The sequence below is a fragment of the Notolabrus celidotus genome, chromosome 12, assembly GCF_009762535.1.
Source record: "Notolabrus celidotus isolate fNotCel1 chromosome 12, fNotCel1.pri, whole genome shotgun sequence".
Lineage (NCBI taxonomy): Eukaryota > Metazoa > Chordata > Actinopteri > Labriformes > Labridae > Notolabrus > Notolabrus celidotus.
Window position 1 is genome coordinate 10,936,737 of NC_048283.1, and position 25,564 is coordinate 10,962,300.

At 37.4% G+C, this 25,564-nt stretch overlaps 3 protein-coding genes across 3 annotated transcripts; all 3 read left to right on the forward strand.

Moving 5' to 3' along the window:
• The first annotated feature begins 967 nt into the window (after positions 1 to 967).
• On the forward strand, positions 968 to 7,115 carry mrps15 (mitochondrial ribosomal protein S15). The gene is made up of 8 exons (XM_034698724.1): positions 968 to 1,237; positions 4,356 to 4,424; positions 4,514 to 4,589; positions 4,716 to 4,764; positions 4,863 to 4,947; positions 5,880 to 5,938; positions 6,409 to 6,600; positions 6,861 to 7,115. The coding sequence occupies exons 1-8, from the start codon at positions 1,108 to 1,110 to the stop codon at positions 6,969 to 6,971; spliced, it is 771 nt and encodes a 256-aa protein (XP_034554615.1). The 5' UTR covers positions 968 to 1,107; the 3' UTR covers positions 6,972 to 7,115.
• Positions 7,116 to 9,539: 2,424 nt separating this feature from the next.
• On the forward strand, positions 9,540 to 11,401 carry LOC117822989 (cornifelin-like). Its single transcript, XM_034697998.1, has 4 exons — positions 9,540 to 9,663; positions 10,387 to 10,542; positions 10,652 to 10,788; positions 11,028 to 11,401. Exons 2-4 carry the CDS (start codon positions 10,431 to 10,433, stop codon positions 11,130 to 11,132), a joined length of 354 nt encoding a protein of 117 aa, XP_034553889.1. The 5' UTR covers positions 9,540 to 9,663; positions 10,387 to 10,430; the 3' UTR covers positions 11,133 to 11,401.
• A 2,412-nt stretch (positions 11,402 to 13,813) lies between these two features.
• On the forward strand, positions 13,814 to 21,039 carry oscp1b (organic solute carrier partner 1b). Its single transcript, XM_034698693.1, has 10 exons — positions 13,814 to 14,056; positions 16,222 to 16,376; positions 16,817 to 16,984; positions 18,284 to 18,364; positions 18,490 to 18,593; positions 19,076 to 19,204; positions 19,347 to 19,416; positions 19,565 to 19,704; positions 19,851 to 19,914; positions 20,803 to 21,039. The coding sequence occupies exons 1-10, from the start codon at positions 13,945 to 13,947 to the stop codon at positions 20,920 to 20,922; spliced, it is 1,143 nt and encodes a 380-aa protein (XP_034554584.1). The 5' UTR covers positions 13,814 to 13,944; the 3' UTR covers positions 20,923 to 21,039.
• Positions 21,040 to 25,564: the final 4,525 nt, after the last annotated feature.

A 25,564-nucleotide genomic window follows, 5' to 3' on the forward strand; every position in this document is an offset into this window, starting at 1 on the left:
TGTGTTTGCTCCACGTTCAACCGTGGAGACGCAGGATATACAGGTACGACTAAACCACTGAGACAAACAGAACTACACAAACACATTTTACTGTATTCCGCTCCAGGGACCACATCACCCCAGTCCTCCAGAACCTCCAATGGCTTCCCATTACCTCCCGAATACAGTACAAGATCCTCCTCATCACCTACAAAGCCCTCCATAATCTAGGTCCCTCCTACCTCACCGACCTTCTGCAGCCATATAGTCCCTCCGCTCCACCAATGCCAACCTCCTCACCCCTCTCACCAAACCCAAGCACTGAACCTGGGGGGGCAGGGCCTTCTCTGTTGCTGCCCCCACCCTCTAGAACCCTCTCCCCCAACACCTCAGATTCTCTCCCTCACTCACCAAATTCATATCCGGACTCAAAACCCACCTATTTACAAAGGTTTTTAACCTATAATTGATTGATTTTTGTTTTGTTTTGTTTTATTTTGCTGCCTTGCTTTTGTTTTGCTTTTTTTGCACTGTTTTCCTTTGCTTTTCTATTGTATTTTTTTTTCTTGTAAAGTGTCTCAGGGAATCTTTTCAAGCGCTTTTATAAATAAAATGTATTATTATTATTATTATTATTATTATTATTATTATTATTATTATTATTGTTATTATTAGGGCTCAGATTTCAGAAAAGAGAAGGAAATTCATGAGCTGACTTCAAAGTGAAAGTAGTGAGTAACTAGAGCACTGATAGAAATGTAGTGGAGTAAAAAGTACAATAATTGTCTTCTGAATGTAGTGGAGTAAAAGTAATAAGTTCCCAAGTAAAGAACAGATACTCAAACATTTACTAATGTAAATTTACTTTGTTACTGTCCACCACTGGTAGTGTGTAGCAGGCGGTTTCAAAAACAGCCTCTATGTTCAGTTGTTTGATGTTTTCTCATCGATGTGTTCAGGGTTTGGTACCATAGCCTGAGGAAAAAAAAAAAGATTCCTCCATCGTCACTCGACTACTTTGGTCTAGCTAAAATGGCGGACCTCATGTAGGGGTCGAGTGTGATAACCAGATATTTTCTAACACTTATCGGGAGGTTAATTTCTCCATTTGAGAGCATACTTGTAGCCATGTTCGCAAACATAGCTTTGCGGACTGTCCTGAAGTCGTCAGCTGGTGTTTTAAGGGAGTGCTCGGCTCTGTCACTGAAACCCTGGACATGCAGCTCGGCGCTGTTAACAGGACCCAGAGTCAGCGTTGGTAAGTTTAATGGACAGAATCACCCTGAGGGAACTGACTGTTCCTGTTTGAGGAAACTGAATAAAGCATTCCATACAGCAAAGATTCTTGCCATGCAGAAGCTGTCCTTCTGTCGGCGTGTAGCTGTGCTAGCTGTCATAAGCTAACGCTGACAGCAGTGGGCACTGTTGTTAGGGGCAGAGGCTGCAGAAAGGAGATGCACACAGTTGATAGATCACTCTATTACTATGATGGAATACAGCAAACAGTGTCTGGATGACAATAATTGTGTACTAAATTTCACTCTAAAGTTTAGAATCCTTTAATGACAACTCCATTTGAATACTTCAAGTTAAATGTCAAGTCTTTGTAATGCACCTAACCAAAATTGGTGCATGACAATACTTTCAATATTTTTTTTAACAATATTTTTTATTGGTTTTAAATAAGAACATACAGAAAACATCAGCACATACCACACCAGTTGCAAAATAAAATACAAGCAGCCTTCACTGCATATAATAATTAAAGATAGAACAGAGTACATGGAACTATGAACAAGAACCAGGGTGGTCACCTGCCGCTGCTGTCAAAAAAAAAGTAAATAACCAGTCAGAAATTAAATAGTTAAATTACAAGACAATATTACCTGTGAGACCAAATAAAATCTGCTCTTTTGGGAGTAACAAATATAATCCAGTTGTTCCAAATTTGGTAAAATTTGTCAATTTGGATTCTTAAATTGATAGGTCAATTTTTCCATCCTAAATATCTCAAGAGTTATTCCAATCCAATCATCCAGGGAAGGCTGAATTGGGCTTAACCATCTCCTTGTAATTGTTTTCTTACTTGCCACCAAGAGTAATTATAGCAGCTTAATCTTAAAGGGACACGGCCCAGGTACAGAACATCAAAACTCGGAGGTACTTGGGTGTCAAAGACCGTGCTCAAGGAAGCATGGGCACCCTTCCAGAAAACACTTAGCTTGGGACATTCCCAGAAGATATGATAATGGTTAGCAACAGTCAAGCCACATTGTCTCCAGCATGCATGTGCACCTTTATACCGCTCCTGATATGGTGACTTGAAAAACCTAATAACATTCTTCCAGCAGTGTTCTCTTCAGCTCATAGAGCTGGATGTTGACCATACCTTTATTTATTAAAGTCAAGATAGACTAAATATCAGACCAATCTATAAGTAACATGCAATATAGCTTATTTATTAAAAATAAATGCTGTATACTTTAAATTTAGGCGGAAAATGTGACTTGAGATTTTACTGACAGCCTTTGACATTATTTTTAGACAAAATAATGAATGTTTTTTTAAGAGAAAAAAACTCCATAGAAATGAATTGAATGAAACACAATTTGGGAAAGTACAGGGGTTCTCAATATTTTTTGGCTTGTGTACCCTCTTTCAAAAACACTTTCTGCCAAGTACCCCCTTGTATGGCAGAGAAAAATGTTCAGGATATAGGAAAATAACATGAATAAATATATGCATGTGGTTTTACAGTGTCATAATAACATTTAAATGAAAGATGACACAAATTCAATGCTTTTGTAGTGTAATATTTTTTGGAAATAATTAAATATTGAGGCAGCTTGTACCTTTTGATGGCCCAAGGAGCACACCGATTTATTTCTGTCAAACAAGAAGCATTTCAACCACCTGTCCATTGTTATCCTCCTGGCCGCACTTTTATTAGCATGCTGTACGTGATCGCTCGCTGAACAATTGACGTCAACAAATGGAGGCCCTCTAGTCCAAGCGCTTTTTTTAAATAATATATTTTATGAATGAATATGCTCCATTTGGAAATAGTGCCCTATTTGATGTTGCATTGAAATACAAATTAAATGCTGTTGATTAAGTTGTTCTTAAATCAAATATTTTTAAATTTGTTGTGACGCAACATTCTTTTTTTTCACATATGTCACGTACCCCTTGCAGTACTCCCATGTACCCCTAGGGGTACGCGTACCCCCATTTGAGAATCACTGAGTTAAACAGTCTGTCGGAATAGTTTCAAGAAAGACACAAAGCCCCAGTTATTGATTCCCAATGTTATTGAAGTCCAAATGAAAAGTGGCACAAGGAATATAAATTTAGTACACACAGGGTCAAAGTATAAATATAAACCCCCACACACTTACAATCTAGAATTAAGCAGCTAGTATGATGGCGAAGAGAATTTGGAGAAAAGTGTCTTGAAATGGAGCTGAGTCATAGATCTGACTTAAATCTGAAGTAACATGATTATCTTTGATGCACTTCATTATCATCACATCAAGTGCAACTACTGCAGCTCTGCTCGCATTTCCCCCTCATTTCTACTCGTATGTGGTAGCTTGTGTTCACACTGACTGTGACATCCTATTTTCAGCTTGCTGACACTCACAAAGCCTTCTTTAACAGGCCCGTCCAAGGTTTAGTTAACTTCTTCCTGCAAACCAAGCCTCTTTTAAAATTGGTGAAAAATGCAAGGAATTGTGACTCGTGATATTGTATGGAAACAAACAAGCTTTCAAGATCATGAATACCAAGAAAAGTTACCTCTTGTCAATAATGTTATCAACAGCACACACAGCTGAGACATGCGACAAGTTTTCGTGTATTTTTGAAGAAGACATAAAGTACGAGTGTACACAGGACATGACATCACTCAGTGTTTTGATGATCTGATTTTGAAAACCGCTATCCTCTCACTATCTTTTAACATGCGTAGGTGCCTTTAATCTGGGATGTGTGGACAAATGTGTTCTGTAGATTATCTTGCTGATGCCGTTCAAATCGTGCTGCTTAACTTGTGCCTCGTCATCTTGAAACTTTCTACTCACTTTGACTGAGTAGAAATGTTACACATGTAGCAATGCATTTGGCCGCAGTGTTTTATCAATCCAGGAAGCATGTTGTGATTCATAATTTGTGGTTTTTATTTGCTAGTGGAAAGTTTTGTTCACATGCAGGAGTCACTAAATAAAGAGTAAAGGGAGGTCTCTGTTTTACGAAACCAATATCAGTCTTTTATCTGCCTCACGTCGTCTGTATCTGCTTATGAATAGTCCCTATCTAGAAGAGTCAGTAGACATGTTTGTTACACATTAATAATATTTTCCTCCATTTCTCCTCAGTTGCAGGAAGCTTTGCTGTTACACCTCCAGTCAGACATTATGCACGGGGGATAAAGAAAAGGAAGACAGGTATGTTATGATCCTGGTTATCACCGAAACTGTGTTTTCTAATGTTTTAAAAATCCAAATCTTTCATCAAATATTTGTGTTTCCTTCAGTCCCTGAGAGCCAGCTGAGTGATCTCCCTCCAACAATGCTCAAGATTGATTACACAGCTGTACCCCTCGCTCAAACGTACTAATCACATATACCATACCTCACATAATATGAGTAAAATATATATATCAGCAGCTATTTAAAAGTCTAGATATGATTTGAATCATCTTCTCGTGTCAAAACAAGTGTGTTTTGTGTTTATAGGACTGATGATATCGTCAAAAGACTTATTTCGTTGGAGTTGGCAAGCCACGTGAGTTCACAGATCCTTTCACTTCTACCTCTTCCTCTCAATTATGCTGAATGAGAAGACTGCTTGGATTTCTGACTGTTACCGATTTGTCTTTTCAGAGTGAAAAACTACATATAAAAAAGGAACAGCTAATTTCAAAAGTCCAGAAGGATGAGAACGACCGCAGCTCAGTGGAAGTTAAGGGTGAGTTCCCCTAACAACGATGTGGAAATAGTGTGCTCAATAGGGGTGGGCCACGTACCGGTTTCAATAGCATCACTTGTGAAATGGACTACCAAGACATGGGTTTTGCAATACTGTCATTATTGAAACACCTGATTTGTTTTTTTGTACACATGATGGAGATTTACTTCCCCCAACACTGATTTAGCCACAGTGCTGCATAAGAAAGTTGTGTAACAGGGTGATTTGTGTCCTACAGCAATGATTGAATCTCAGTCTTTTCTCTGTCTGCTCTGACAAAGTAGAGCCACGCTCACTGACCAAAGGGCTGGTCCACCTCTTTGTAAACTTTTTCTCGCCATTGTGTTTAAATGAAGACTCTGTTGTCTTAAGTCCAAGATCATTAAAACAATCGAGGGTGTCTAAGGAACAAATGTAAAGCTTTGTAGCTCCAGTATAGCTCAGTTGAATTGATGATAAACACTTTTTGTTAGACACGTTTTTCATAATAAAAGTCCCCAGCTGTTATATTGCTGAAATACCTTCATTCTGAAAATAGCTATGTTAGAAAATGACATGTTGACAGATGTATTAACTTAAGAAAGACAATAAAATAAAGTAACTCTCTACAAATACAAACAGGGAAGCAGGAGAGATACAAAAACTCAGGTCCCACAGATTCAGTCAGAAGCTACAACATACTAAGAACTGAACACTAGTGGCTTATACAATCATCTTTCTTTGGTCTGAGGCAGAGTTATGAGTTGACTACACAAGCATATGCAAGGGGGAGAAGGGAGTTGTAGTGAGTGAACATGTGTGTAATTTAAAACTGTTTCCTCAAGAAGCAGAAAATGACCGTCATATTCATTTTCAGCCATATCGCCCACCCCTAGTTCTCATGCAAATACAAGGTGAGCAGTTTTAAAACTTTCTCTTGATCTGTTTTTCAGTTGCTATTTTGACAGCAAGAATCCGCAACTATCAGGAGCACTTACAAAAACATCACAAGGTGAGTGACAGCAGAGTGGACATGATGTCTTCTTCCTTGTTTGTGTAAGAGCTAGCCTCATCCTCTGCACTGGGTTTATATAAACCTCAGAGACGTATCACGTCAAAGGGCAGTTGACTTGCACCACGACTACAACTGTCATGTATGTGTGTATGTAACTCTCTTCCTTCCTCTGATGCTTGCTTGTGGTACAGGATATCCTGTGCAGTCCACCCCCCCACAAAATTAAATTAGAACATACGTAGCAAAGTCATGGTTGGAAATTTCCTAGGTAACGTCATACATAGGTGTGTGGTTAAAATTGACACAGACGCGAAGCACAGTTTGTAAGTGGTGATAAACGGTTACATAAACTTATCAGTCTAAAAAAGAAATAGGCTTCATTTGGTGTCTGCATCTCTACCTGTTTAAGCCTGTTTGACTCACATTTAGTGTCCCACTTCCTGTTTTCATGTTTTATTTTATCGCAGGACAAGGCTAACAAGAGGCGAATGCTAATGGCCATTGACAGAAGGAAAAAGCTTTTGAAAAACCTGAGGTTGGTCAACTATGACTCCTTTGAGAAAGTGTGCGAGCAGCTTGGCATCACCTACACGTTCCCTCCAGAGTACTACAGACGAGTCACTCGCCGCTGGCTGGCCAAGAAGGCCTTCTGCATTAAGGTAGCATCAAAGGACCCTGTTATTCTACTAGAATATAATCTATATATACGCATAACATATAATCTGTTTTTTTTCTGTGGCAATGTATCAGAAGGGTTCAGTTTGAAGTTATTATTCCATTCAAATACATAAGGGCATATAGTGTCTTAGAGCATTACTCAGACTCTCTCTGTCAGTTGATGTGGTCACCAAACTGATGAACAAGTTCTCAAGGTGTGATTTTTGTGTCCTTATGCTTCATCCTGTGTGACTTTTCTCAGGTTTTCAAAGAAGTGCAGAAGCAGAGAGCAGAGCAGAGGTTGAAGATGAAGAAAAGTGTAGCCCCAACAGAAGCATCGGAGGCAAAGACAACAGCTGCAAAGGCTCATTAAAATAAATAAAAACTGATCTAAACTTTCACTCACTCATATGGAAAAGTAGTTCCCTTTTCATGTATTCCCGTCTTGAAATATTGTTGTACTTTCATTTTCAGGTTGATGTCAGATTTGAATGGAAATAAAATGTCACAGAAAGTTCTTTGTGGTGCTGTTTTTTCCTGATTGCTTTTCACCCACTTGAAGTGTGTATGACTACTTCCAAGTGCAGAAAGTTGCATTGAGAAGTACTTTGGAAAATATTTGTTCAGATCTGTACAACACAAACGAAGCAGTCATTACTCCCTTGTATGACAGGTAAAGTAGATAAATGAAGGATTATCAAAAGGCTACAAACAATTGGTTATATATCCAGCTAGCGTTCCATTAAAAACAGATACATCAGTGTTGGTAAAGTTGCATGAAACAGTCACATTATTATCTTTTCTACAATGTTATGGAAATGTTTAAGCTGCAGAATTCGAATTCCACTTAACAACTGCAGTCCTCCTACAATTGACATTGATAAAACTATGTGACTAATCTTTTTGATGAGGTGTAATGTTTATCTCTAATGTTTCCTGGTATGCTAAAGATAAAAAAAAACATGACCATATGTACACTACCAGTCAAAAGTTTGGAAACACCTCATTCAAGAGTTTGTATTTATTTGTTTGTATAAATTTAAACACTGTAGATTAATACCAAAGACATCAAAACTATGAAAGAACATATATGGAAATATTTAATTAACAAAAAAGTTTTAAACAAACCAGAATATGTTTTATATTTTAGATTCTGTAAAGTGGCCCCCTTTTTCCTTCATGACAGCTTTTGCACACTGTTGGTATTCTCTCAGTCTGCTTCATGAATCAGAATCAGAATCCGCTTTATTGGCCAGGTATGCTTGAACACACAAGGAATTTGACTTAGGTAAACTGCTCTCTTTGTACAAGGCATAAGAATAAGACATACAAATAAAAAAAATATATATATAATAACAATAACATCAGCTATAAATACAAAAGAACAACAAATAGGCATGACTAATATGTACAGGCTAAAATAATATGATAATAGTGCGGTGGTGAGTAGCAGAGGTAGTTTTTACATTTAAAAAAATAGTAGTAAATATGGAATTCTGCTTGGAGAATTGTTGCATTGTACACTTACATGTATATTTACAGAGAGTATTGACCCAACAGGTATGACACTGTTATGGTTTAGTGTTCATCAGAGTGACAGCCTGGGGGAAGAAACTGTTCTTATGGCGGGTTGTTTTGGCGCACAGTGATCTGTAGCGCCAAAGTGGTCTCCTGGAATGGTTTCTAATTAACATGAGCCTTGTCAAGAGTTCATTTGTGGAATGACTTGCCTTCTTAATGTGTTTGAGACCATCAATTGTGTTGTTCAGAGGTAGGGTTAGTACACAATGGATAGCCCTATTTGACTACTGTTGTAATCCAGATTATGGCAAAACCAGATTATTTCATAGTTTTGATGTCTTCAGTATTAACCTACAATGTTGAAAAAAAATAAAATAAATGAAACCGACTGAATGAGAAGGTGTGTCCAAACTTATGACTGGTAGTTTAAAGTATGATAAATACGTTTAAAACTTGCAATTTAACATGTTAGTCTGTTGCCAAATAAGTGTGAAAAATGTTAATTGTTAAAGCTGTGCTGATGGGGTTGCTGCATTTTATGTCAATATGAAACTATGAGTTTCAGGCTAAGGAGCAGCAATGTTTTTCTCTCACTACACTGGATGGGTAGGCTCAATAACCTTGCACAGTTATTTTAATCTTTCCCTCTTTTTGCACCAAGGTACTAGATTCCAAAATATAAAGCCAGATGCATATTTTGATCTTCTGTGTGAATGAAGTTAAATAGGTCAGGGGTTCCCAAAGTGGGAGTCGAGACCCCCTGGAGAGTAGCGAGACACTAAAGGGGGTCTCGAGAAGTCTTCCAGAATTTTTTGAAAATGTTTTAAGTAATCTAAAATTGCATATTTTACCCATCGTAAATATATTAACAAAAGCATCAGTAGTAGCAGGTTGATTCATAACAGCACAGGAAACAACAACATGTGCTTGTAGCTAGGCTCATTTTCTGCAGACTAGCTAAATTAAGTATGAAGCAACATTTAATTACACTGAGGGACAGTGGGGTCGTGAGTCTTTGGCACCTATATTTTTGGGGTCGTGGCCTGAAAAGTTTGGGAACCCATGAAATAGTAGACAAGTTTATGCAGCAAGATGTCACTTTGTATCTGTATCCTGTAGTTCAAATATTGAATAAATCCATTCCTTTATATTGTTATCAGCAGTTATTACTGAGTAAATAGTAGATTCAAAACTCAAATATTTTCACATAATGGGCGTAATAAGACGACAACTGCATGAATTCTCTGAACTGCTGATCTAAAGTGAGATTGGAAGGTGTTTTAAATTGAAGCTATCACCCCCAAACATACACACAGATCTGTAGCTGATTTCAGATTTGGCCCATTATCAGCCTCAGAGCAAACAAGCAGTTCTCGTTAACGTTCTAGAGTTAGTCGGCGAATTACTCACAGATCTTTGTCATCCTCAGAAGCAGCAGTTTGTTGCCAAACCAGCGTTTCACGGCTCGAGTACGTCACAGCTTCCTGTGTGGTGTTCATTTTGTCAGTTCGATCAGGAGGAGAGCAGACTGAGAGACACTTCTGGTAAGTGACACCTTTTCTTCCTCTCGCAGTAGATTCACTTAAGAACTTAACTTTTATGTAGTTAACTGATGTTTATGCACAATTAAAGTTGTGCATTCACATGAACTTCATCTGACAAGGTAACAAGGGCCTTTAAGGTCAAACAGGAACTTCCTAGTAACACCTCATTGTATTTAGTGGTCTACATTTGGATCAATTTTAATCCTCCATACTTTTCTTTTGTGACATTCAACATTGACTGTGTGACAGTAACTGACTCTTGTATACAGAGATGAGTACTGTACTTATTACCAATAAGGAAAGGATGATAAACTACTTAAAGAGGTCTTTTTTATGAAGAAGCATGCAAAAAAAAAAGCATAAATTGTTCATTAAAAAAGCCTCAAAACTGGTTTCCCTGTTGTCCAGAAAGACTACATGTAACATCTGTTGATACATTGCATGCTTTGCAGGAGTATTATGACTGCTGACTGAGCTGCATGAATTTACACTTTACACATCTCAAATAGAGAGCTTTAAATACATTTCTTAACACATCTGAATTATTCTGTGAAAAGTCAACCTGTGACATTTTGTACATAGAAGTAAGCCCAACAAGGTGTTAAAAAAAAACCCACAGTGCCTTTAATGACAGGATTAAATATTTTCTCTGAAAGCTTTTCACCTTCAGAAAAATTCACGTTTGCTTTACTTGTATTGACAGCTTACTGTGTTTGTCTCCAGGAAGCTCAATAAAAAACAGCTCTATCTAGATCCAGTAATCCAAAATGTCAAACCCAGTGGTCACCAATCAACCAGGTGCAGGAGGCTATGGAACAAATGTGCAAACAGGAGAGTGGAGCACGGGTCTGTGCTCCTGCTGCAGTGACATTTTAGTCTGTGAGTACCATACATGATGTTTGAAATAACTTTAATCCAGTTTTGCCCATATGCCAATTAAACCCACTTTTACACTCTTTAATTGGAGGAATACTCTTGTATTGTGCAGGTGCTATTGGTTGCATCTGTCCAGTTGTATTGGGCTGCTACACAGCAAACAAGTATGGAGAAAGCTGCTGCTTGGGCTGTTTGCCAGGAGGCTTAACTGCCATGAGGACTCATATGAGACTGACCTATGGTATCCAGGTAAGTTCATACCATTATTTTTGATTCCAAACTCCAAAAAGAAAAAAAAAACTCTTTGCTCATCATTTTTCAGTGTTGCTTTAAGTCTCACTCTGAAAGACTTGCCTATTTTGCCAACTTAGCTCTTGTGAAAGACCGAGATTTGAAATGTTGGGTGTTCCCATACGTTTAATAAAGTTAAACTGCTGCACTCATCTGGTGTTCCATGTTGTGATTGTGTTGCAATCTTTAAACCACAGGGAACAATACTCAATGATGCCCTGATGACCTTTTGCTGCGGACTTTGTGAGACATGCAGGATGGCAAGAGAAATTCGCATCAGGAGTGGAGAAATGTCACTGTAACAAGACTTCTGACTAACTATATACAGTGATCAGTGCATTAATGATTCATTTTACTCCTGTCAAAAGCATGTCTTCCAAGCAGACAACAAAAATATGCATTGAAGAAATCATGCATCTTAAGTAATTGTTGGTAAAGCTTTATGTTTGTATCTGTGTCAAAAAATGCTCATACTGATCTGCAATATTGTAAATAAATTACACTGTTCAACCAATAACTTTGAATCAAGAACCACTGTGTACAATATTTTCAATAAATATATATTCACATATGTTTGTTTGACTTTCATTTAAAAAAAGAGACCTATTGAGATCACTTTGGTGAGTAAACCGTTTCTTGAATCAGTAGTTTTAGACCATCTCTAGGCCTTTGACTCTTCATCCTCATATGGGGACATCACAGTTTTCAGTTGTAGGCTTGCTACACACTGCTTCCTTCTCCTTTACTTAGACTCATTGCATTTTGGAATATTTTTACCAGCTAAAAATAAGATACAGTAATAAGTCATCTAGTTGCCATGCTTGGAGTTTATTTTTGCATTCTGTAAAACATTCCCATACATCTTTGTTTTCTCAGAAACTTATTTGTGGAAAATATAAAATTACAGTAACCAAGTTGTACTTCTTTCACTTCTTCGTGAAAAGAACACTGGATTTCAAAACATGTGGACTCGCCACATAAAAATAACACATTGGATAAATGCTACATTTTTTTAGCTTCAGTTGGTAATTTAAGGTAAATGAGAAAATTATACATACTTAAAAAAAAAAATAAGTTGAGTAAGGAGAAGGAATAATTTTACAATTCAGTGAGGAATTATTTTAGGAAATCGTATATTTTTAGTGCTCTTGGTCCTTGAATTATTTTCAATGATTTTAGGTACATTTTGAATTCATTTAGACAAAACAACAAATTTGGGGGGAGATTTCATAGTCCTGTTTTTATGAATGAATAATTTTGAGAGGCACAGAATTATGTTACAGCAGATTTCTTTTTTTTTAACATTCTTTTTATTGATTTTCACATTGAAAACAATAGCTCAGGACATCCTAACATACTTTTTGCATAGTTGGTCTAATAGTCACATCCAGCATTCATCAGTCCAGCATAGTACAGTTGTAATAGACAGTTGTATTGTATATTAGTAGAACAATCCTTAAGCATCTTCATTATAAATTGCACTTAATATTTAGAAGATTCAGAGGTTTCTCCCATTTTCTTTTAAAAAGATGAACTCTTCCTCCAATACAGTATCTCAAGTTCTCTAAAGTGACAACATCAGATATCAGAGACTTCCACAACATAATAGATGGAGATTCATCTCCTACCCACATTGTCATTATAGACTTCCTTGCCAACATTAAAAGAAATTGAATTATTTCATTTTGTGTCCTCAAAGAGTCTGGTACACTTCAAAGTAGGCACAAAAGTGGTCTAGGAGGCAGATTTTGCCCTATCACTGCACTGATTTCTCCACATACTGCCCTCCAGAATAATTGAATCTTTTCACACCCCCAGAGACAGTGTATTCTAGTTCCAATATTTGTTTTGCACTTGGGACAGATTGGGGAGGCTCCTGCTGTAAACTTACTGTGAATATATGGAGAGATATAAACATTATGCAATATATTGTATTGCAATTCTCTATATCTGTTGCATATTGAAATCCTGGGGGGCAGCTTCAGAGCTTCCCCCCATGTCTCTTCATCTGTTGTCACATTTAGGAGTCTACACCATGATGTTCTTAGTGGTGCAAGTTTGTCCAAGTTTAAATTCTGTAACTCAGGTTACAGCAGATTTCATCATCTTTATTTTTTAATATCAAACCAAAAGTTATGTCATTTATTGAAAAGGCAAATTACTTTTAACCATTCATGGATGTCAATCCAGAAAGTTTTCACAGTTTGGCATGAGAACAAAACATGGTTCGTCGACTCCACTTCATTTTCACAAAGGGGGCATAAATTGTCTTCAAATTTAAAGCGTGCACAGAGTAATTATTTAGAAGTGCGTATCTTTTGCTTTGGATGGTATAGGGCAGGGGTTCTCAAACTTTTTGGAGCCAGGGACCCCTTACAGGTGAGACAATTTTCCAAGGACCCCCTAAATTACAATTATAAGCACATGCTGACTACCATTTGCACTCTTAGTTGCCCTTGGAACTATTTGTATAGTAATCAATCTAAATACTTCAGATCTGTTCCATGGTGATAAACAGATACCACTTCAAGTTGAATCATGTAAATACTACATGTATACTTTAAAACAGAGGGTCATTTCATTCCTTGTGGACTCAACATTACAGCATTTAAACTTTTCAAGTAATTGATCTTTTGCTTTCAGAAAATTAACAGTAGCAAGACTGGCATATACCAGAATTCCATATTTCTATTTTTGTATTATTTAACTACTATTTTTTTAATGTGAAAACTACCTCTGCTACTCACCACTGCACTTTTATTGTATTATTTTAGCCTGTACATATTAGTCATGCCTATTTGTTGTTCTTTTGTATTTATAGCTGATGTTAATGTAATTATCATTTTATTTTTATTTGTATGTCTAATTCTAATGCCTTGTACAAAGAGAGCACAGTTTACTTAAGTCAAATGCTACATGTCATATCCGCCTCACACCTCCACGTCCTTTTACGTCATACAGCACAGCGCTCTCATTGGTTGTTTGCTTCGTGGCCTGGCAACCAGAAAAGGTTTTACCAAACACAGACAGACCCTCTTACAGCAGTTAGCATTCGAGCTAGCTTCCATTAGTAAACTTCAATTTCTTGAGATATTCAACCATTCATTCGCCATTATGTCTTCAAGAACCCTCCCTCTGCTATTCATCAACCTCGGCGGAGAAATGCTTTATATCCTGGACCAGCGGCTTCGAGCTCAGAATATCCCTGCTGACAAAGCTAAGAAAGGTAGCTAGAGATCACAACAAGTGTCACCCTGCAGTAGCATGTTCAAACTAAAAGAGATGCGCATTTTGTTCTGTCTGTTCGATCCATGACTTGTTTGTGAAAGGAAAGAATGTTTCTGTGACTTGGCATTTATTGGTCAACTGTTTGTTCCACTTGTTTTTTAAATAAAACATGACTCACCTAAGACGATTGTTAGCATTGCAAGGGACTCCACAAGAGAAAGTCACATAACATTATAAGAAGCATTTCTAAATTCTTCATGCATGCATGCACATACCCAGACTGTATGTACTTGAATATGTATTTTCAGAACATGATTTCATTCATCCATCTGCTTCTAATTTATAAAGTCTCTACAATAGCTGGCTGGATAGAGGAGGACAGAAGGAGAGGTATCTGTACTGGTAGCTCTTTGCTCTGCTTTGTCCTAGACTCAAGAAAAACATGCTTATTAATGAACAACTGGACTTCTGAAAATAACCCCTGATGAGATTCGCATGCACAGTTCTATGGGGCGCCGTTTGTGAAGTTGTGCACACTAAAAATAACAACAATTCTCCACATTTAGCTCCAAAACGTCATAAAAATGTAGAGGGAATTTTTAAAAGTCACCTTTTTTTAATCACTTAGAGGAATATTTATGATCTTCTTCACATTTAATTTTGTTGTGAAAAATATATTAAGTTAAAAATTTGTTAAATCCAAATGATAAATAGAAATAGAAATGTTAAATATAAATAGAAATGTTCAACTATGAATCTAAATGATAAATAGAAATAGAAATGTTAAATAAAAATGTTAAATATAAATGTTACATTTTAAATATAAATGTGAAATGTTAAATGTTGCTCTGCAATCCTAAATATTTAGCTGATATGCAAATACACACTGCCGCATATCAGCTAAATATTTAGAAACGCGGAGCAACATTTAACATTTATATTTAACGTTTAACATTTATATTTATATTTAATATGTATATTTTTGTTTAACATTTATATTTAGATTTAACCTTTATATTTATATTGAATATGTATATTAATATTTAACATTTAGATTAATATTGAACATTTATATTTATATTTAATATGTATATTTATATTTAACATTTATATTTAACATTTAGATTTATATTTAATATATATATTTATATTTAGCATCTAGATTTATATTGAACATTTAGATTTATATTTAGCATTTCGATTTAACATTGATTTTAACTTAATATATTTTTCAAGATCACAAATATTCCTCTAAATATGATAAAAAAGTGACTTTTAAAAATTCACTCTACATTTTTATGACGTTTTGGAGCTAAATGTGGAGAAATGTTGCTGTTATTTTCAGCGTGTACAACTTTACCAACGGCGCCCCATGCAGTTCAGTTCACAAGTACATCATGTCAGTGATTAAATTAATCAGATACTAAGATCCTGGTCAAGGAATTGATTGGATTATTTTTTGCCCTCATCGTATGGTCACATCATCAATGAAGGCAGTTACTTTGAAGTAGTGAAAAATAATTAAATTTCGATCTACAAAGTGGGCCCTTGGCTGTATGTGGCACACGATACAGTATATATTACAACACCATCACTTTGTAGTATTGTCTCGTGTGTCACAAAAAAAGTATATGCGCTTGAAGAATATGTCAACAAGCTGATCGCAGGTCTGTCTAAGCCCTCAGTGCTGTATTTCATTTTTGACAGCTCCTTATTTTGTAGTGGAGCTTTTGCTTCCTCATATGGGAAAAACAGCTGAAACTAAAACAAAGCCTTGCTGTGTTAGGCAAGTTTAATTTCCTCTATCTTGAGCCAATAGAAAGCATGAAGAAGTTAGGAAAAGGCGAAGTTTAATGTTAAATGTTACATTAAAAACAGTGATTGCGATCACTTCTGTCAGTTGCAATAGTGATTGTTTGAAACAATCATAAAAATTCAGCATTTCTTGCTGAAGCTACGAACAACTTGTAAAGTAGCATGTGCTGGTGGCTTTTCACTCTGCTGCTTTACTGGGGCACTGGGGAAAGGCTTTGGGTGAGATGGTTTTGGCCAACATATAGTATAGACTGCTTATTAAGCTGCCTTTGAGCCTCCACTGCCAGTTGAGTAAATTTGTACAATTTGATGACTTGAATCCTTCTGTCATGCTCTCTACCTGACTAGTTATGAACGACATCATCACCACCATGTTCAACAAAAAGTTCCTTGAAGAACTTTTCAAGCCACAGGAGCTTTACTCCAAAAAGGCCCTGCGGACTGTGTTTGACAGGCTGGCCCACGCCTCCATAATGAGACTCAATCAAGCCAGCATGGACAAGGTGAGTCATCAAACACAGATGTAGCCCTTCTGCACCGTTGAACAACATTGTTTTTGTTCTGTCCCTTTGTTTTTTGTTACTTCAATGAAAAAGGTAAATCAACAGTAATAGCAATTCTCACATCATCGGCACAGGGATTCTAGTTGGTCTTAAAGCCTCATAAGTATGCATGCTAGATTATTAGTTAAAGGTCAAGTTTCTAATCTTTCTGTACATCAGTCAGTGCTATATGTCATCATAATAGGTGAATCAGACTTTGCTTACTCATGTTGTTTTGTTCCCTTGAAGAATACAGTATAAAAACATCCCAAAATAATGGGGCAATTCCCTCCTCTTCCACTTCATACTACTGTTTGTGGCTCCCTCTGCTGTCTATAAAGCAACAGTAGCATTTGTTCACTTTTGATCAATAATCTTAATGTGTGTGTTCTCCTTCACAGCTCTATGACTTGATGACCATGGCTTTCAAATACCAAGTGCTCCTCTGTCCCCGACCAAAGGACATCCTCCTCGTTTCCTTCAACCACATGGACGCAATCAAAGACTTTGTGAAAGATACACCCAGCATCCTCGGCCAGGTTGATGAGACGTATCAACAGCTCATCGAGGTATGACGCGTGGTTCCTGTCACATTTGTTATGGTCAGTAGTGTGAAGCTACAATATGCTGCATGGCCTTGTAAAGGCTTCTTGCAATGTGCTCAAAGATCTTAGGCAAGGCAGGTTTATTTCTAAGACATTTCTGCAATTTAAAGTGATTTACACACACCATCAAACATTATGAAACATATAAAAGAGGAGATTGATACATTTTGACAAGGTGATTAAGAATCAAAGCAAAGAAAAAAAAAGGTGAAATTAAAAAAAGACTGATCTTCAATACATGTATAGATGCTACAGTGCAGTATTGTATAACAAAAATGTGCATTAGAATAATTAGCTGAATTAGTTTTCCACCTTGATTTAGTATAAAGGCGTTTCAGCACACCTGCAATTCATGCAGCATAAATAACTCAACGCTGCCTCTCCATGTTTGGTTCTGACTCAGAAAACAGATCTGTCCCAGACTACCAGAGCAGTTGTGATGGTTTGTTACCATTAGGTACTTTGTAGACCAGAGCTAGAATGATGTGACCCACTTTCTTTGTCTAAATGAGGACTCCCAGCAGCAGCATTCTGAATCAGCTGCAGTTGTCTGATTGATTTTTCAGATAGGCCTGTACAGTACACTGTTACAGTAATCAAAGTGATCTTAGAGCTAAGCGGTAAGGTTTTAATGGGGTACAATGAAAAGAGGCATCTAAATTTGGATGATTTAGATGAACAAAAAAGAGAGACAAACCTGTAAAAACGTCTAATTCGCACGATAGCACCAAACAGAGGAAAAATGTGTCAATGTCAGAAGCAGCATAGTCTCAAATGGAAAGTATTGGGGTCCACATTTCAGACCAGTCACAACAAGGAGGAAAATCCATCAAATTTAACCACACATAGACTCAACTAGAAAAATGTACTTGAAGCAATTAAAGTAGAAGTGTTGAGGTCACAGGTTCAATTCCAGCCTCGACCATTTTAACTGCATGTCCTCCCCCACTCTCTGCTCCCCCCATTCCCTGTCTCTCTTCAGCTGTCCTGTCCATTAAAGCCGAAAATGCCCCAAAAGATATACCTTTAAAGTGGCAGTGTCACATTTGAAACAAAGGGATAAACAAAGTTCTAAGTCTGTGTACAGCAGTTAATTGTAGTATTAAGTATTAACAGTAAGGCTGTTACAAACCCTTTGGATTATAATTCAAAAGGCAGACTATAAAAATTGTAGTATATGTGTTTTGTTATAAAATATGTTTCACCAGTTGATATCACCTGTTCAGTAATTACATTTTTTAATTTGTATTCTTTTTTTTTTAGATGTATACACCCTTATCCAGCGGGGATTTCCAGCTGATCAGACAAACTCTCCTTATCTTCTTTCAAGACATGCATATAAGAGTAAGTCTATCATTTTTGGTAAATTCAAATCGTTTAAACATTTATTATTGATTGATTTTACAATCCCTTTTGTTCTGTGTTTGATTATCCTCTTAAGCGTGTCTCTAATTGTTCTTCCGTGCCAGGTGTCTATTTTCCTCAAGGACAAAGTGCAGAACTCCAATGGTCGCTTCGTGCTTCCCACTAGCGGTCCTGTGCCTTATGGAACACAAGTCCCTGGCTTGATAAGGTATTCGGCTGTTTGCACTCGTTTCTAAAGTATCCACACTTAAGAAGATTTAGAAATTAACTGAGGCTAATATTAGACGAGTGACTTGCATAGATCTGACGGTCTTTAATGTTTGCCTTTTTGCCCCTCATATGTTCACTGATCTCACCCAGACACTGTAATCTTAAGTAGGCCTATCTGCAGCTAATTGCATTACAGAGGTTACTTTGCACGAGCATTTACTTTCTAATTTTAGATTGGAAGTGTCTAGCTCGGAGTCAATTACTTCAGGTTTGTTTGTGCACAATGAAACATTTAATACATCAAGAAAAAGGAACTCGCAGAAAGAAAACCTGAGCCTTGACTCTGTTTAAGTCTCCAAAGCACTGAGAGGAACTACTTTCACGACAGGGGAGGAAACTAAAAGAAACTGCTGTTCATAGAAAATGTATTAAAGCGTGTTTGACTGTAATATTTTGTGTTTTTGTGTCTGATTATTTAAGGACGTTTAGCTGTACTGGTGAGGAGGTGGGCCGGCTGCAGTTCACAAATGGAGGAAACTATATGGCTGCTCTTCGGGAGGGATCTTTTGAGATATTTGGAGACAGGGTCACCAAACTAGGCACAAACATGTAAGATGCTGAAAAGTACAAAATATTTTCCTGAACATCAATCATTGATACTTTGTTTGATGATGCTTTTGCAAAGGCTGTACAGATCATGCAGTGTAGTGTAGCCGTTGCTCATTCTGTCCTTTTCATGTTTTCCATTCAGGTACAGCGTTAGCCGGTCTGTGGAAACCCACATGTCAGGAACATCTAAAAACTCTGCTCAGCACACTAAGGTGAAACATCTTGCTGACATTTTGAATAGTTGCTCCTACATGTTTTAACTCTTCATGACGTCAAGAGCATGTAGCATGTTTGGTGAAGTGAACCAGGTCCAGAACTGTACAAATACACCGATGTAAACAAGCTTTTGTTTGCCAACAGGTCAACACTGCTCCCAACCCCCTTGCCAAAGAGGAGCTGAATCTTTTGGCCAAATTAATGGGAGGATTAGAAGTTCAGAAACCAGGAAATGCAGACAGTGGCTTCAGGGTCAACCTCTTTGCCACAGATGAGGAAGAACAGTGAGTCCCCTTGTGTTTTGTGTACTGTCTCTGTGTTGAATGTCACCTGGTCATCTTGTACCGCTACTTCTCTTTGTAAAAACATCAAACTACTTAAAGTTGTTGTTGATATTACTAATGTTATGATGTTTTTATTTTAATCACAGGGAGGCTTTAATATCAAGACCAGATGAGCTTTCATACGGAGTCATAAACATCCAAGCCACAAAGGTAACAAAAGCTTTCTTATCTGTTCTCACTGCTTCCTCTACGTAAACCGGTTTTAAAGTTTCTGAGAAGTGTAAATGTTCTGCAAATGGGAGATCCAGACGCAGCAGTTTGAAGTCAGGGACATAGCAACTAAGTCGTTCTTCAGATGGAAGGAACTGATTCTCTGTATTTGAGTGATGAAACCCTCAACTTGTGACCAGATTTGTTTCATCAAAGGGCAAGTGTTGACTACAAGACTTTCAAATTGATGTGCCGCTTAAACCAAAAGCCATGTTTACTTCTCTTCTGTCATTCAGTCATTAGGGTGCACAAACCACACAGCTGCCGAGGAGGTGCATTGACAATGACATGGTTTCTCTGGCTGGATAGCTGAGTGAATGATTATGATAGTCAGTCAAACATGCAATTAGTCACTCATCACAGAATAGGTTTGTCTAGCCTCTGATCTCTTGCGTTCCTGTCGTGCAGAGCACACAATTATCCCTTGTTTGCTATCAGACTTGTTTCAAACTATCTGCAAATAGTTTATGGCTGAGTTGAAATCATATTTATTTTTAACCTAAAACCAATTTCAGGCCCGCTTGACTTAGAAAAGCCATCATTCCGTGCAAGAATGCAGATGTTGTGCCTCCTTTTTTATCTTGATGTAAGAAATTTGTCCCAATCTGTTAGCCTAAACACTGCAGGCTGTCTCTTACCCTTGAAAAGAATCCCCATGATGGGACTCAGGCCCAAATTGTACCCACCACAATGAAAGGCTTAAGGTTTCAGTCAATGATCTGAGAGGTACAGCTTTGCCAGTCTAACAGGATTTATTGTAATGAGGTGTCAGTCCAGGTGATGACTACTCTCTGGCACTAACGATTGGTGGAAAACATTTTCTTTCAGGACCAACAGGCTAATGCAGAGCTGGCTAAAATCATGGGAGAGTTCACAGAGTCTGGAGATCAATCACCCTGTTCCAGCAGCAAAGGAGACGACCTTCTCGCCATGATGGACGGCCTGTGACACGGTCACCATGACAGAAACGCCCAAGAGGAGGCGAGGGCACAATGCATTGTCAACAGTCTGTTCTACTGCAGAACAAACTGCTCTTTGAACCTGCGAATACACATCAACCTCAGATTAAGTCATCTCTGGGTTAATTTTAGAATGCAGATGTGTGCAGGTTATACCATTGGTTGTCACACAACCAACTACTAACTGCAAATTTAAGTTGTATCTACAAGATTCTGCAGAGATAAGCTTAAATCTGCAGTACACTGTCATAATTTGTAGGGTGATAACTGAGTTTCAGGAAATCAAAACAAACTGTAGGACTTTAAGGGTGTGTTGAACATTTGTATGAAGTTTTAGCCATGTCACAGTGTTCTGTTTTTAAAATCAGAATCAGACTGTGCTACTGTAAACAAAATCAGGTTCATTTGATTTCAGAAATGTCCTCTTTTTATTTCTAAAACATCACACTTCTAGGTTGTTTTCCTTCCCTTCTGTGTTGAACATGAAGGAGGAGTTTGTATTGTGATCAGCTGATGACTGAATGATTTTGTGAGGGAAACAAAGTGCTATTTCTAAACATTATTTGAATTCCCTCACATCTTTATTTGGCTAGAAAACATGTTTACCTTGCATCAAGTTGCACTACTTTAAAACAGTAGAATGAGCAAGATATTTTCTGATACTTTCACTGTCAACTCATCAACTTCTCTGAACCTTGAGAGGGGCCCCATGAATGTGCAAATTGATGAGTATAATATTATATGATTAAGTACTCTAGCAATATAAATGATGTCTAATATGTAAATATGTTTATTGTACATTTTATTTATTTAAATGCATCTGTGTTTACCTCATGTGTATTTTGTGTATAGTTAAGTGCATATCACTTCATTTGTTACATTGTTAAGTGCAATATAAGATTTTTAATAAATAGCTTGGGGACCTATTTTTGTGCATTATTGTATGAAATGTATCATTGTCTTGTGTCCTGATGCAATAATGTGTTAATAATGGCATGAACACTGCAATAGCTTTGTTGTAGGTGAAAATGTGAAACAGCAGGGGGAGCTGTCTGTCTTGTTTTAATAAGGTCTGGTTCTTCTAGACTGGCTGCCACATGTTACAGTGCATGTTATTGGGTTTTTAATAATCAAAAAGGGATGAGTATATTAACACCAGATTTTTTTTTTCTCCTTCACAAATCTTAGTCGTGCTAGCTTTGTTTAAATGTGATGACATTCAAATCACACATGTATCATATTCACACCAAAACCAGAACATTAAAAGCAATATGCTGAAATCCACAAATAGAATCCAGTCCGCAAGCACAGACCTACAATAACAATTACTATAGCAACAGCTATCCGTACCAAATATATTGCATGCAGTCTGCCAGCAAAGCCAGTCAAAGTTAGACAGTCTGCACTCAAAACCACACACACACACACACACACACACACACACACACACAGGTGCATACCATGCACACAAAACATGCTGAGACATACTCTGAATTTATCAGGGGGAGGAGGATTCTGGTGAGGTCTTCCCAGTAATATTGGCAAAGGAGAGAGACGAAACACTGTGTGCCCTGAGGATGCAGCCTACCTGCAAAACAAATAGAAACCAGATCTCATGGAGTCGTCCTGCAAGACTATTAGACTGAGTCAGCCAGCCTCACTGAGACAGTGTTTAACCATAAACATGCAGACAGTTGTTTATTATTTCAACATAATGGATAATTCTGTTTGAGTGACACATTGAAAACAATATATGTCATTTCTGGTGTATTTTAGTTTCAGTTTTTAGAAATGCTGCTTAAGGAAGACTTTTACAGCTTGTTTAATTTGGAAATCAAGTTATATAGCAAAATCATAAAAATTGAAAATGATTTCAAGTAACATGAAAAATGTTTTCCATATTATGGCACAAGAGCCCCTTAACATATTTCTCTCACAGCCCTCTGCATTGAGTTATGATTCAGTTTCCTCTTTAAAGACTGTGGGCCGGGACTGTGAAGCCACAAGCTGACAAATGGTTCATGTGGCCGTGGGCATATGCTCTGCTGAGTCAAAAGACAGGAAGGCAAGAAGAGTGCAACTCATATATGACAGTGCCATTTACATTGCCCTCTCTGTGTCTGTCACACTTGCCCACTCAGTGGAAACTGGTAGCTGTGGGAGGAAATTAAGAGTAATCGGGGAGTCTAAATTAAGAACAAAAGTGGGCCTGCTGAGTAAATGAGTAAGAGTTTGACTTTTAACTGAGCTAAATTGGTTGGTTATGTGACAGCATACACATTCTTACCAACTGCAATTGCAACACATAGATAGTTTTTGACCAAATAGTATGAATTGACAACCTGTGTATGAAATTTGAAATCTGATGCATTTTAAAAGCATGTTCAGTGTAGGTAATTCAATGAATCACCAACTAATCAAAGTACTCTGTCTGCATAGAAAGGGGCTGTATTTCATAGGATTAATAAGACTTTCTATTAAATTCTCCTTTTTTTCTGCATCAAAATCTGTCAACACATTTCCTTCAGTAGACTTAATGTATATTTTTTTCACAGTTTAAACAACTTTGTCTCTGGAGGTTGCGACCTTTGAGGAAAGACAAAAAGAAAGACACACATGTTAGGAAAAAGCATTATTCACAAAAACTGCACTGTGGATTTGGGATATAGTAAAACTTTGTACCATTAGCATTTACTATTCTGTTATTTCCTAATGACCTGGCTTTTTTAGAATTCCCCCTGCTGTGTTAAATACTGGATTCTGATTGGTCAAAACCTCATAACAACTGTTATTATTGACTCGGAAGGACAACCTGATCACACGTCATATTAAATCAGTCCACCGACCAATCCACCAATAGTCAGGCACATCTTTAACGTTTATGATTTCACCTCTTCCTGTTGACAATGTGACAAAAACATTAGTTTCCCATAGCATCAGTAAAGAACATGGAGGATATTTGAAATTCTATTCTCAACTTATTTAGAGAGCACCAAACCTAAGATTTATGTTTCACATCTGACCATTCAGCAGTTAAAAGACAAGAGGAGATTTTATTTGAAGCACCTTTCATTTTATATTAAAAAAGAAGGGTTTGCCTCTTTTTAATTAAAGTCCCCTCATTTAAAAAAAATGTGTTTATTCAGTTTTTGTGGCATTATTTATTGTAAGAGCTGAGACCTGGAGAACAGGTACATTTGTGTCAATCTGATGTTTAATTAAAGAATAGTAATAATATGGTATGTCAGACGCAGACATTTCATCACAACAATGGTATTTCAATGTCAATGAGACATATTACATAATAGAATAAATGAAAACTCGCCATGCTATTGTGAGACATTTGTTAATTATGTTGTGCTGGCACTTGAACTGATTGTTTAACCCCTCCAAAACAGACAACTATGACGTAATGTGTTTCATTTCCTTAACATAGATGCACTCTACAGGAAGGGGCAGAGCTGCCTCTTTTTCTTAAGGAGGCTCAGATCCTTAGACATCTGCAGTAAGATGCTGCAGATGTTTTATCAGTCCGTGGTGGCATGTGTGTTATTCTATGCTGCAGTCTGCTAGGGAAGCAGTATAAAACACAAGGATGCGAGGCAACTGGACAAACTAATGAAAAGAGCTGGCACTGTGATTGGAACCAGGTTGGACTCACTGGGGGCTGTGGTGGAGAGATGCACACAGAAGAAGCTAGAGGCCATTCTAAATTACACAGATCATCCACTTCACAACTTCTTTGTGGACCAGAGAAACAGCGGCAGTGGATGGCTCATCTCTCTGCACTGCAGGACTGAGAGATACAGATGATCATTCATCCCTGCAGCCATTAGGCTTCATAACTCTCTAGCCAATGGGAGATGAGCTGACAGACACCTGAATTACTTGTTTTATCTGATTTGTATCACTTAATCTGCCAGGCACGTGAATTTCCTCCTTGGGGGATAAATAAAGTACATTCTATTCTATTCTAGACATTTCATCACAACAATGGTATTTTCAATGTCAATGAGACATGTTACATAATAGAATAAATGAAAACTCGCCATGCTATTGTGAGACCTTTGTTAATTATGTTGTGCTGGCACTTGAACTGAATGTTTAACCCCTCCAAAACAGACAACTATGACGTAATGTGTTTTGTTTCCTTAACACAGATGCAAACTAGTGAAAAGAGCTGGCACTGTGATAGGAACCAGGTTGGACCTATGGGTTGGACTCACTGGGGGCAGTGGTGGAGAGATGCAGACTGAAGAAGCTAGAGGCAATTCTAAATTACACAGATCATCTACTTCACAACTTCTTTGTGGACCAGAGAAACGGCAGCAGTGGACGGCTCATCTCTGCTCTGCAGGACTGAAAGATACAGAAAAGAATTCATCCCTGCAGCCATTAGGCTTCATAGCTCTCAAGCCAATGGGAGATGAGCTGACAGACACCTGAATTACTTGTTTTATCTGATTTTCATAATTTTATCTGCCAGACACCTGAATTTCCTCCTTGGGGAATGAATAAAGAACAGTCTATTCTATTCTGTTCTATTCTAGACATTTCATCACAACAATGGTATTTTCAATGTCAATGAGACATGTTACATAATAGAATAAATGAAAACTCGCCATGCTATT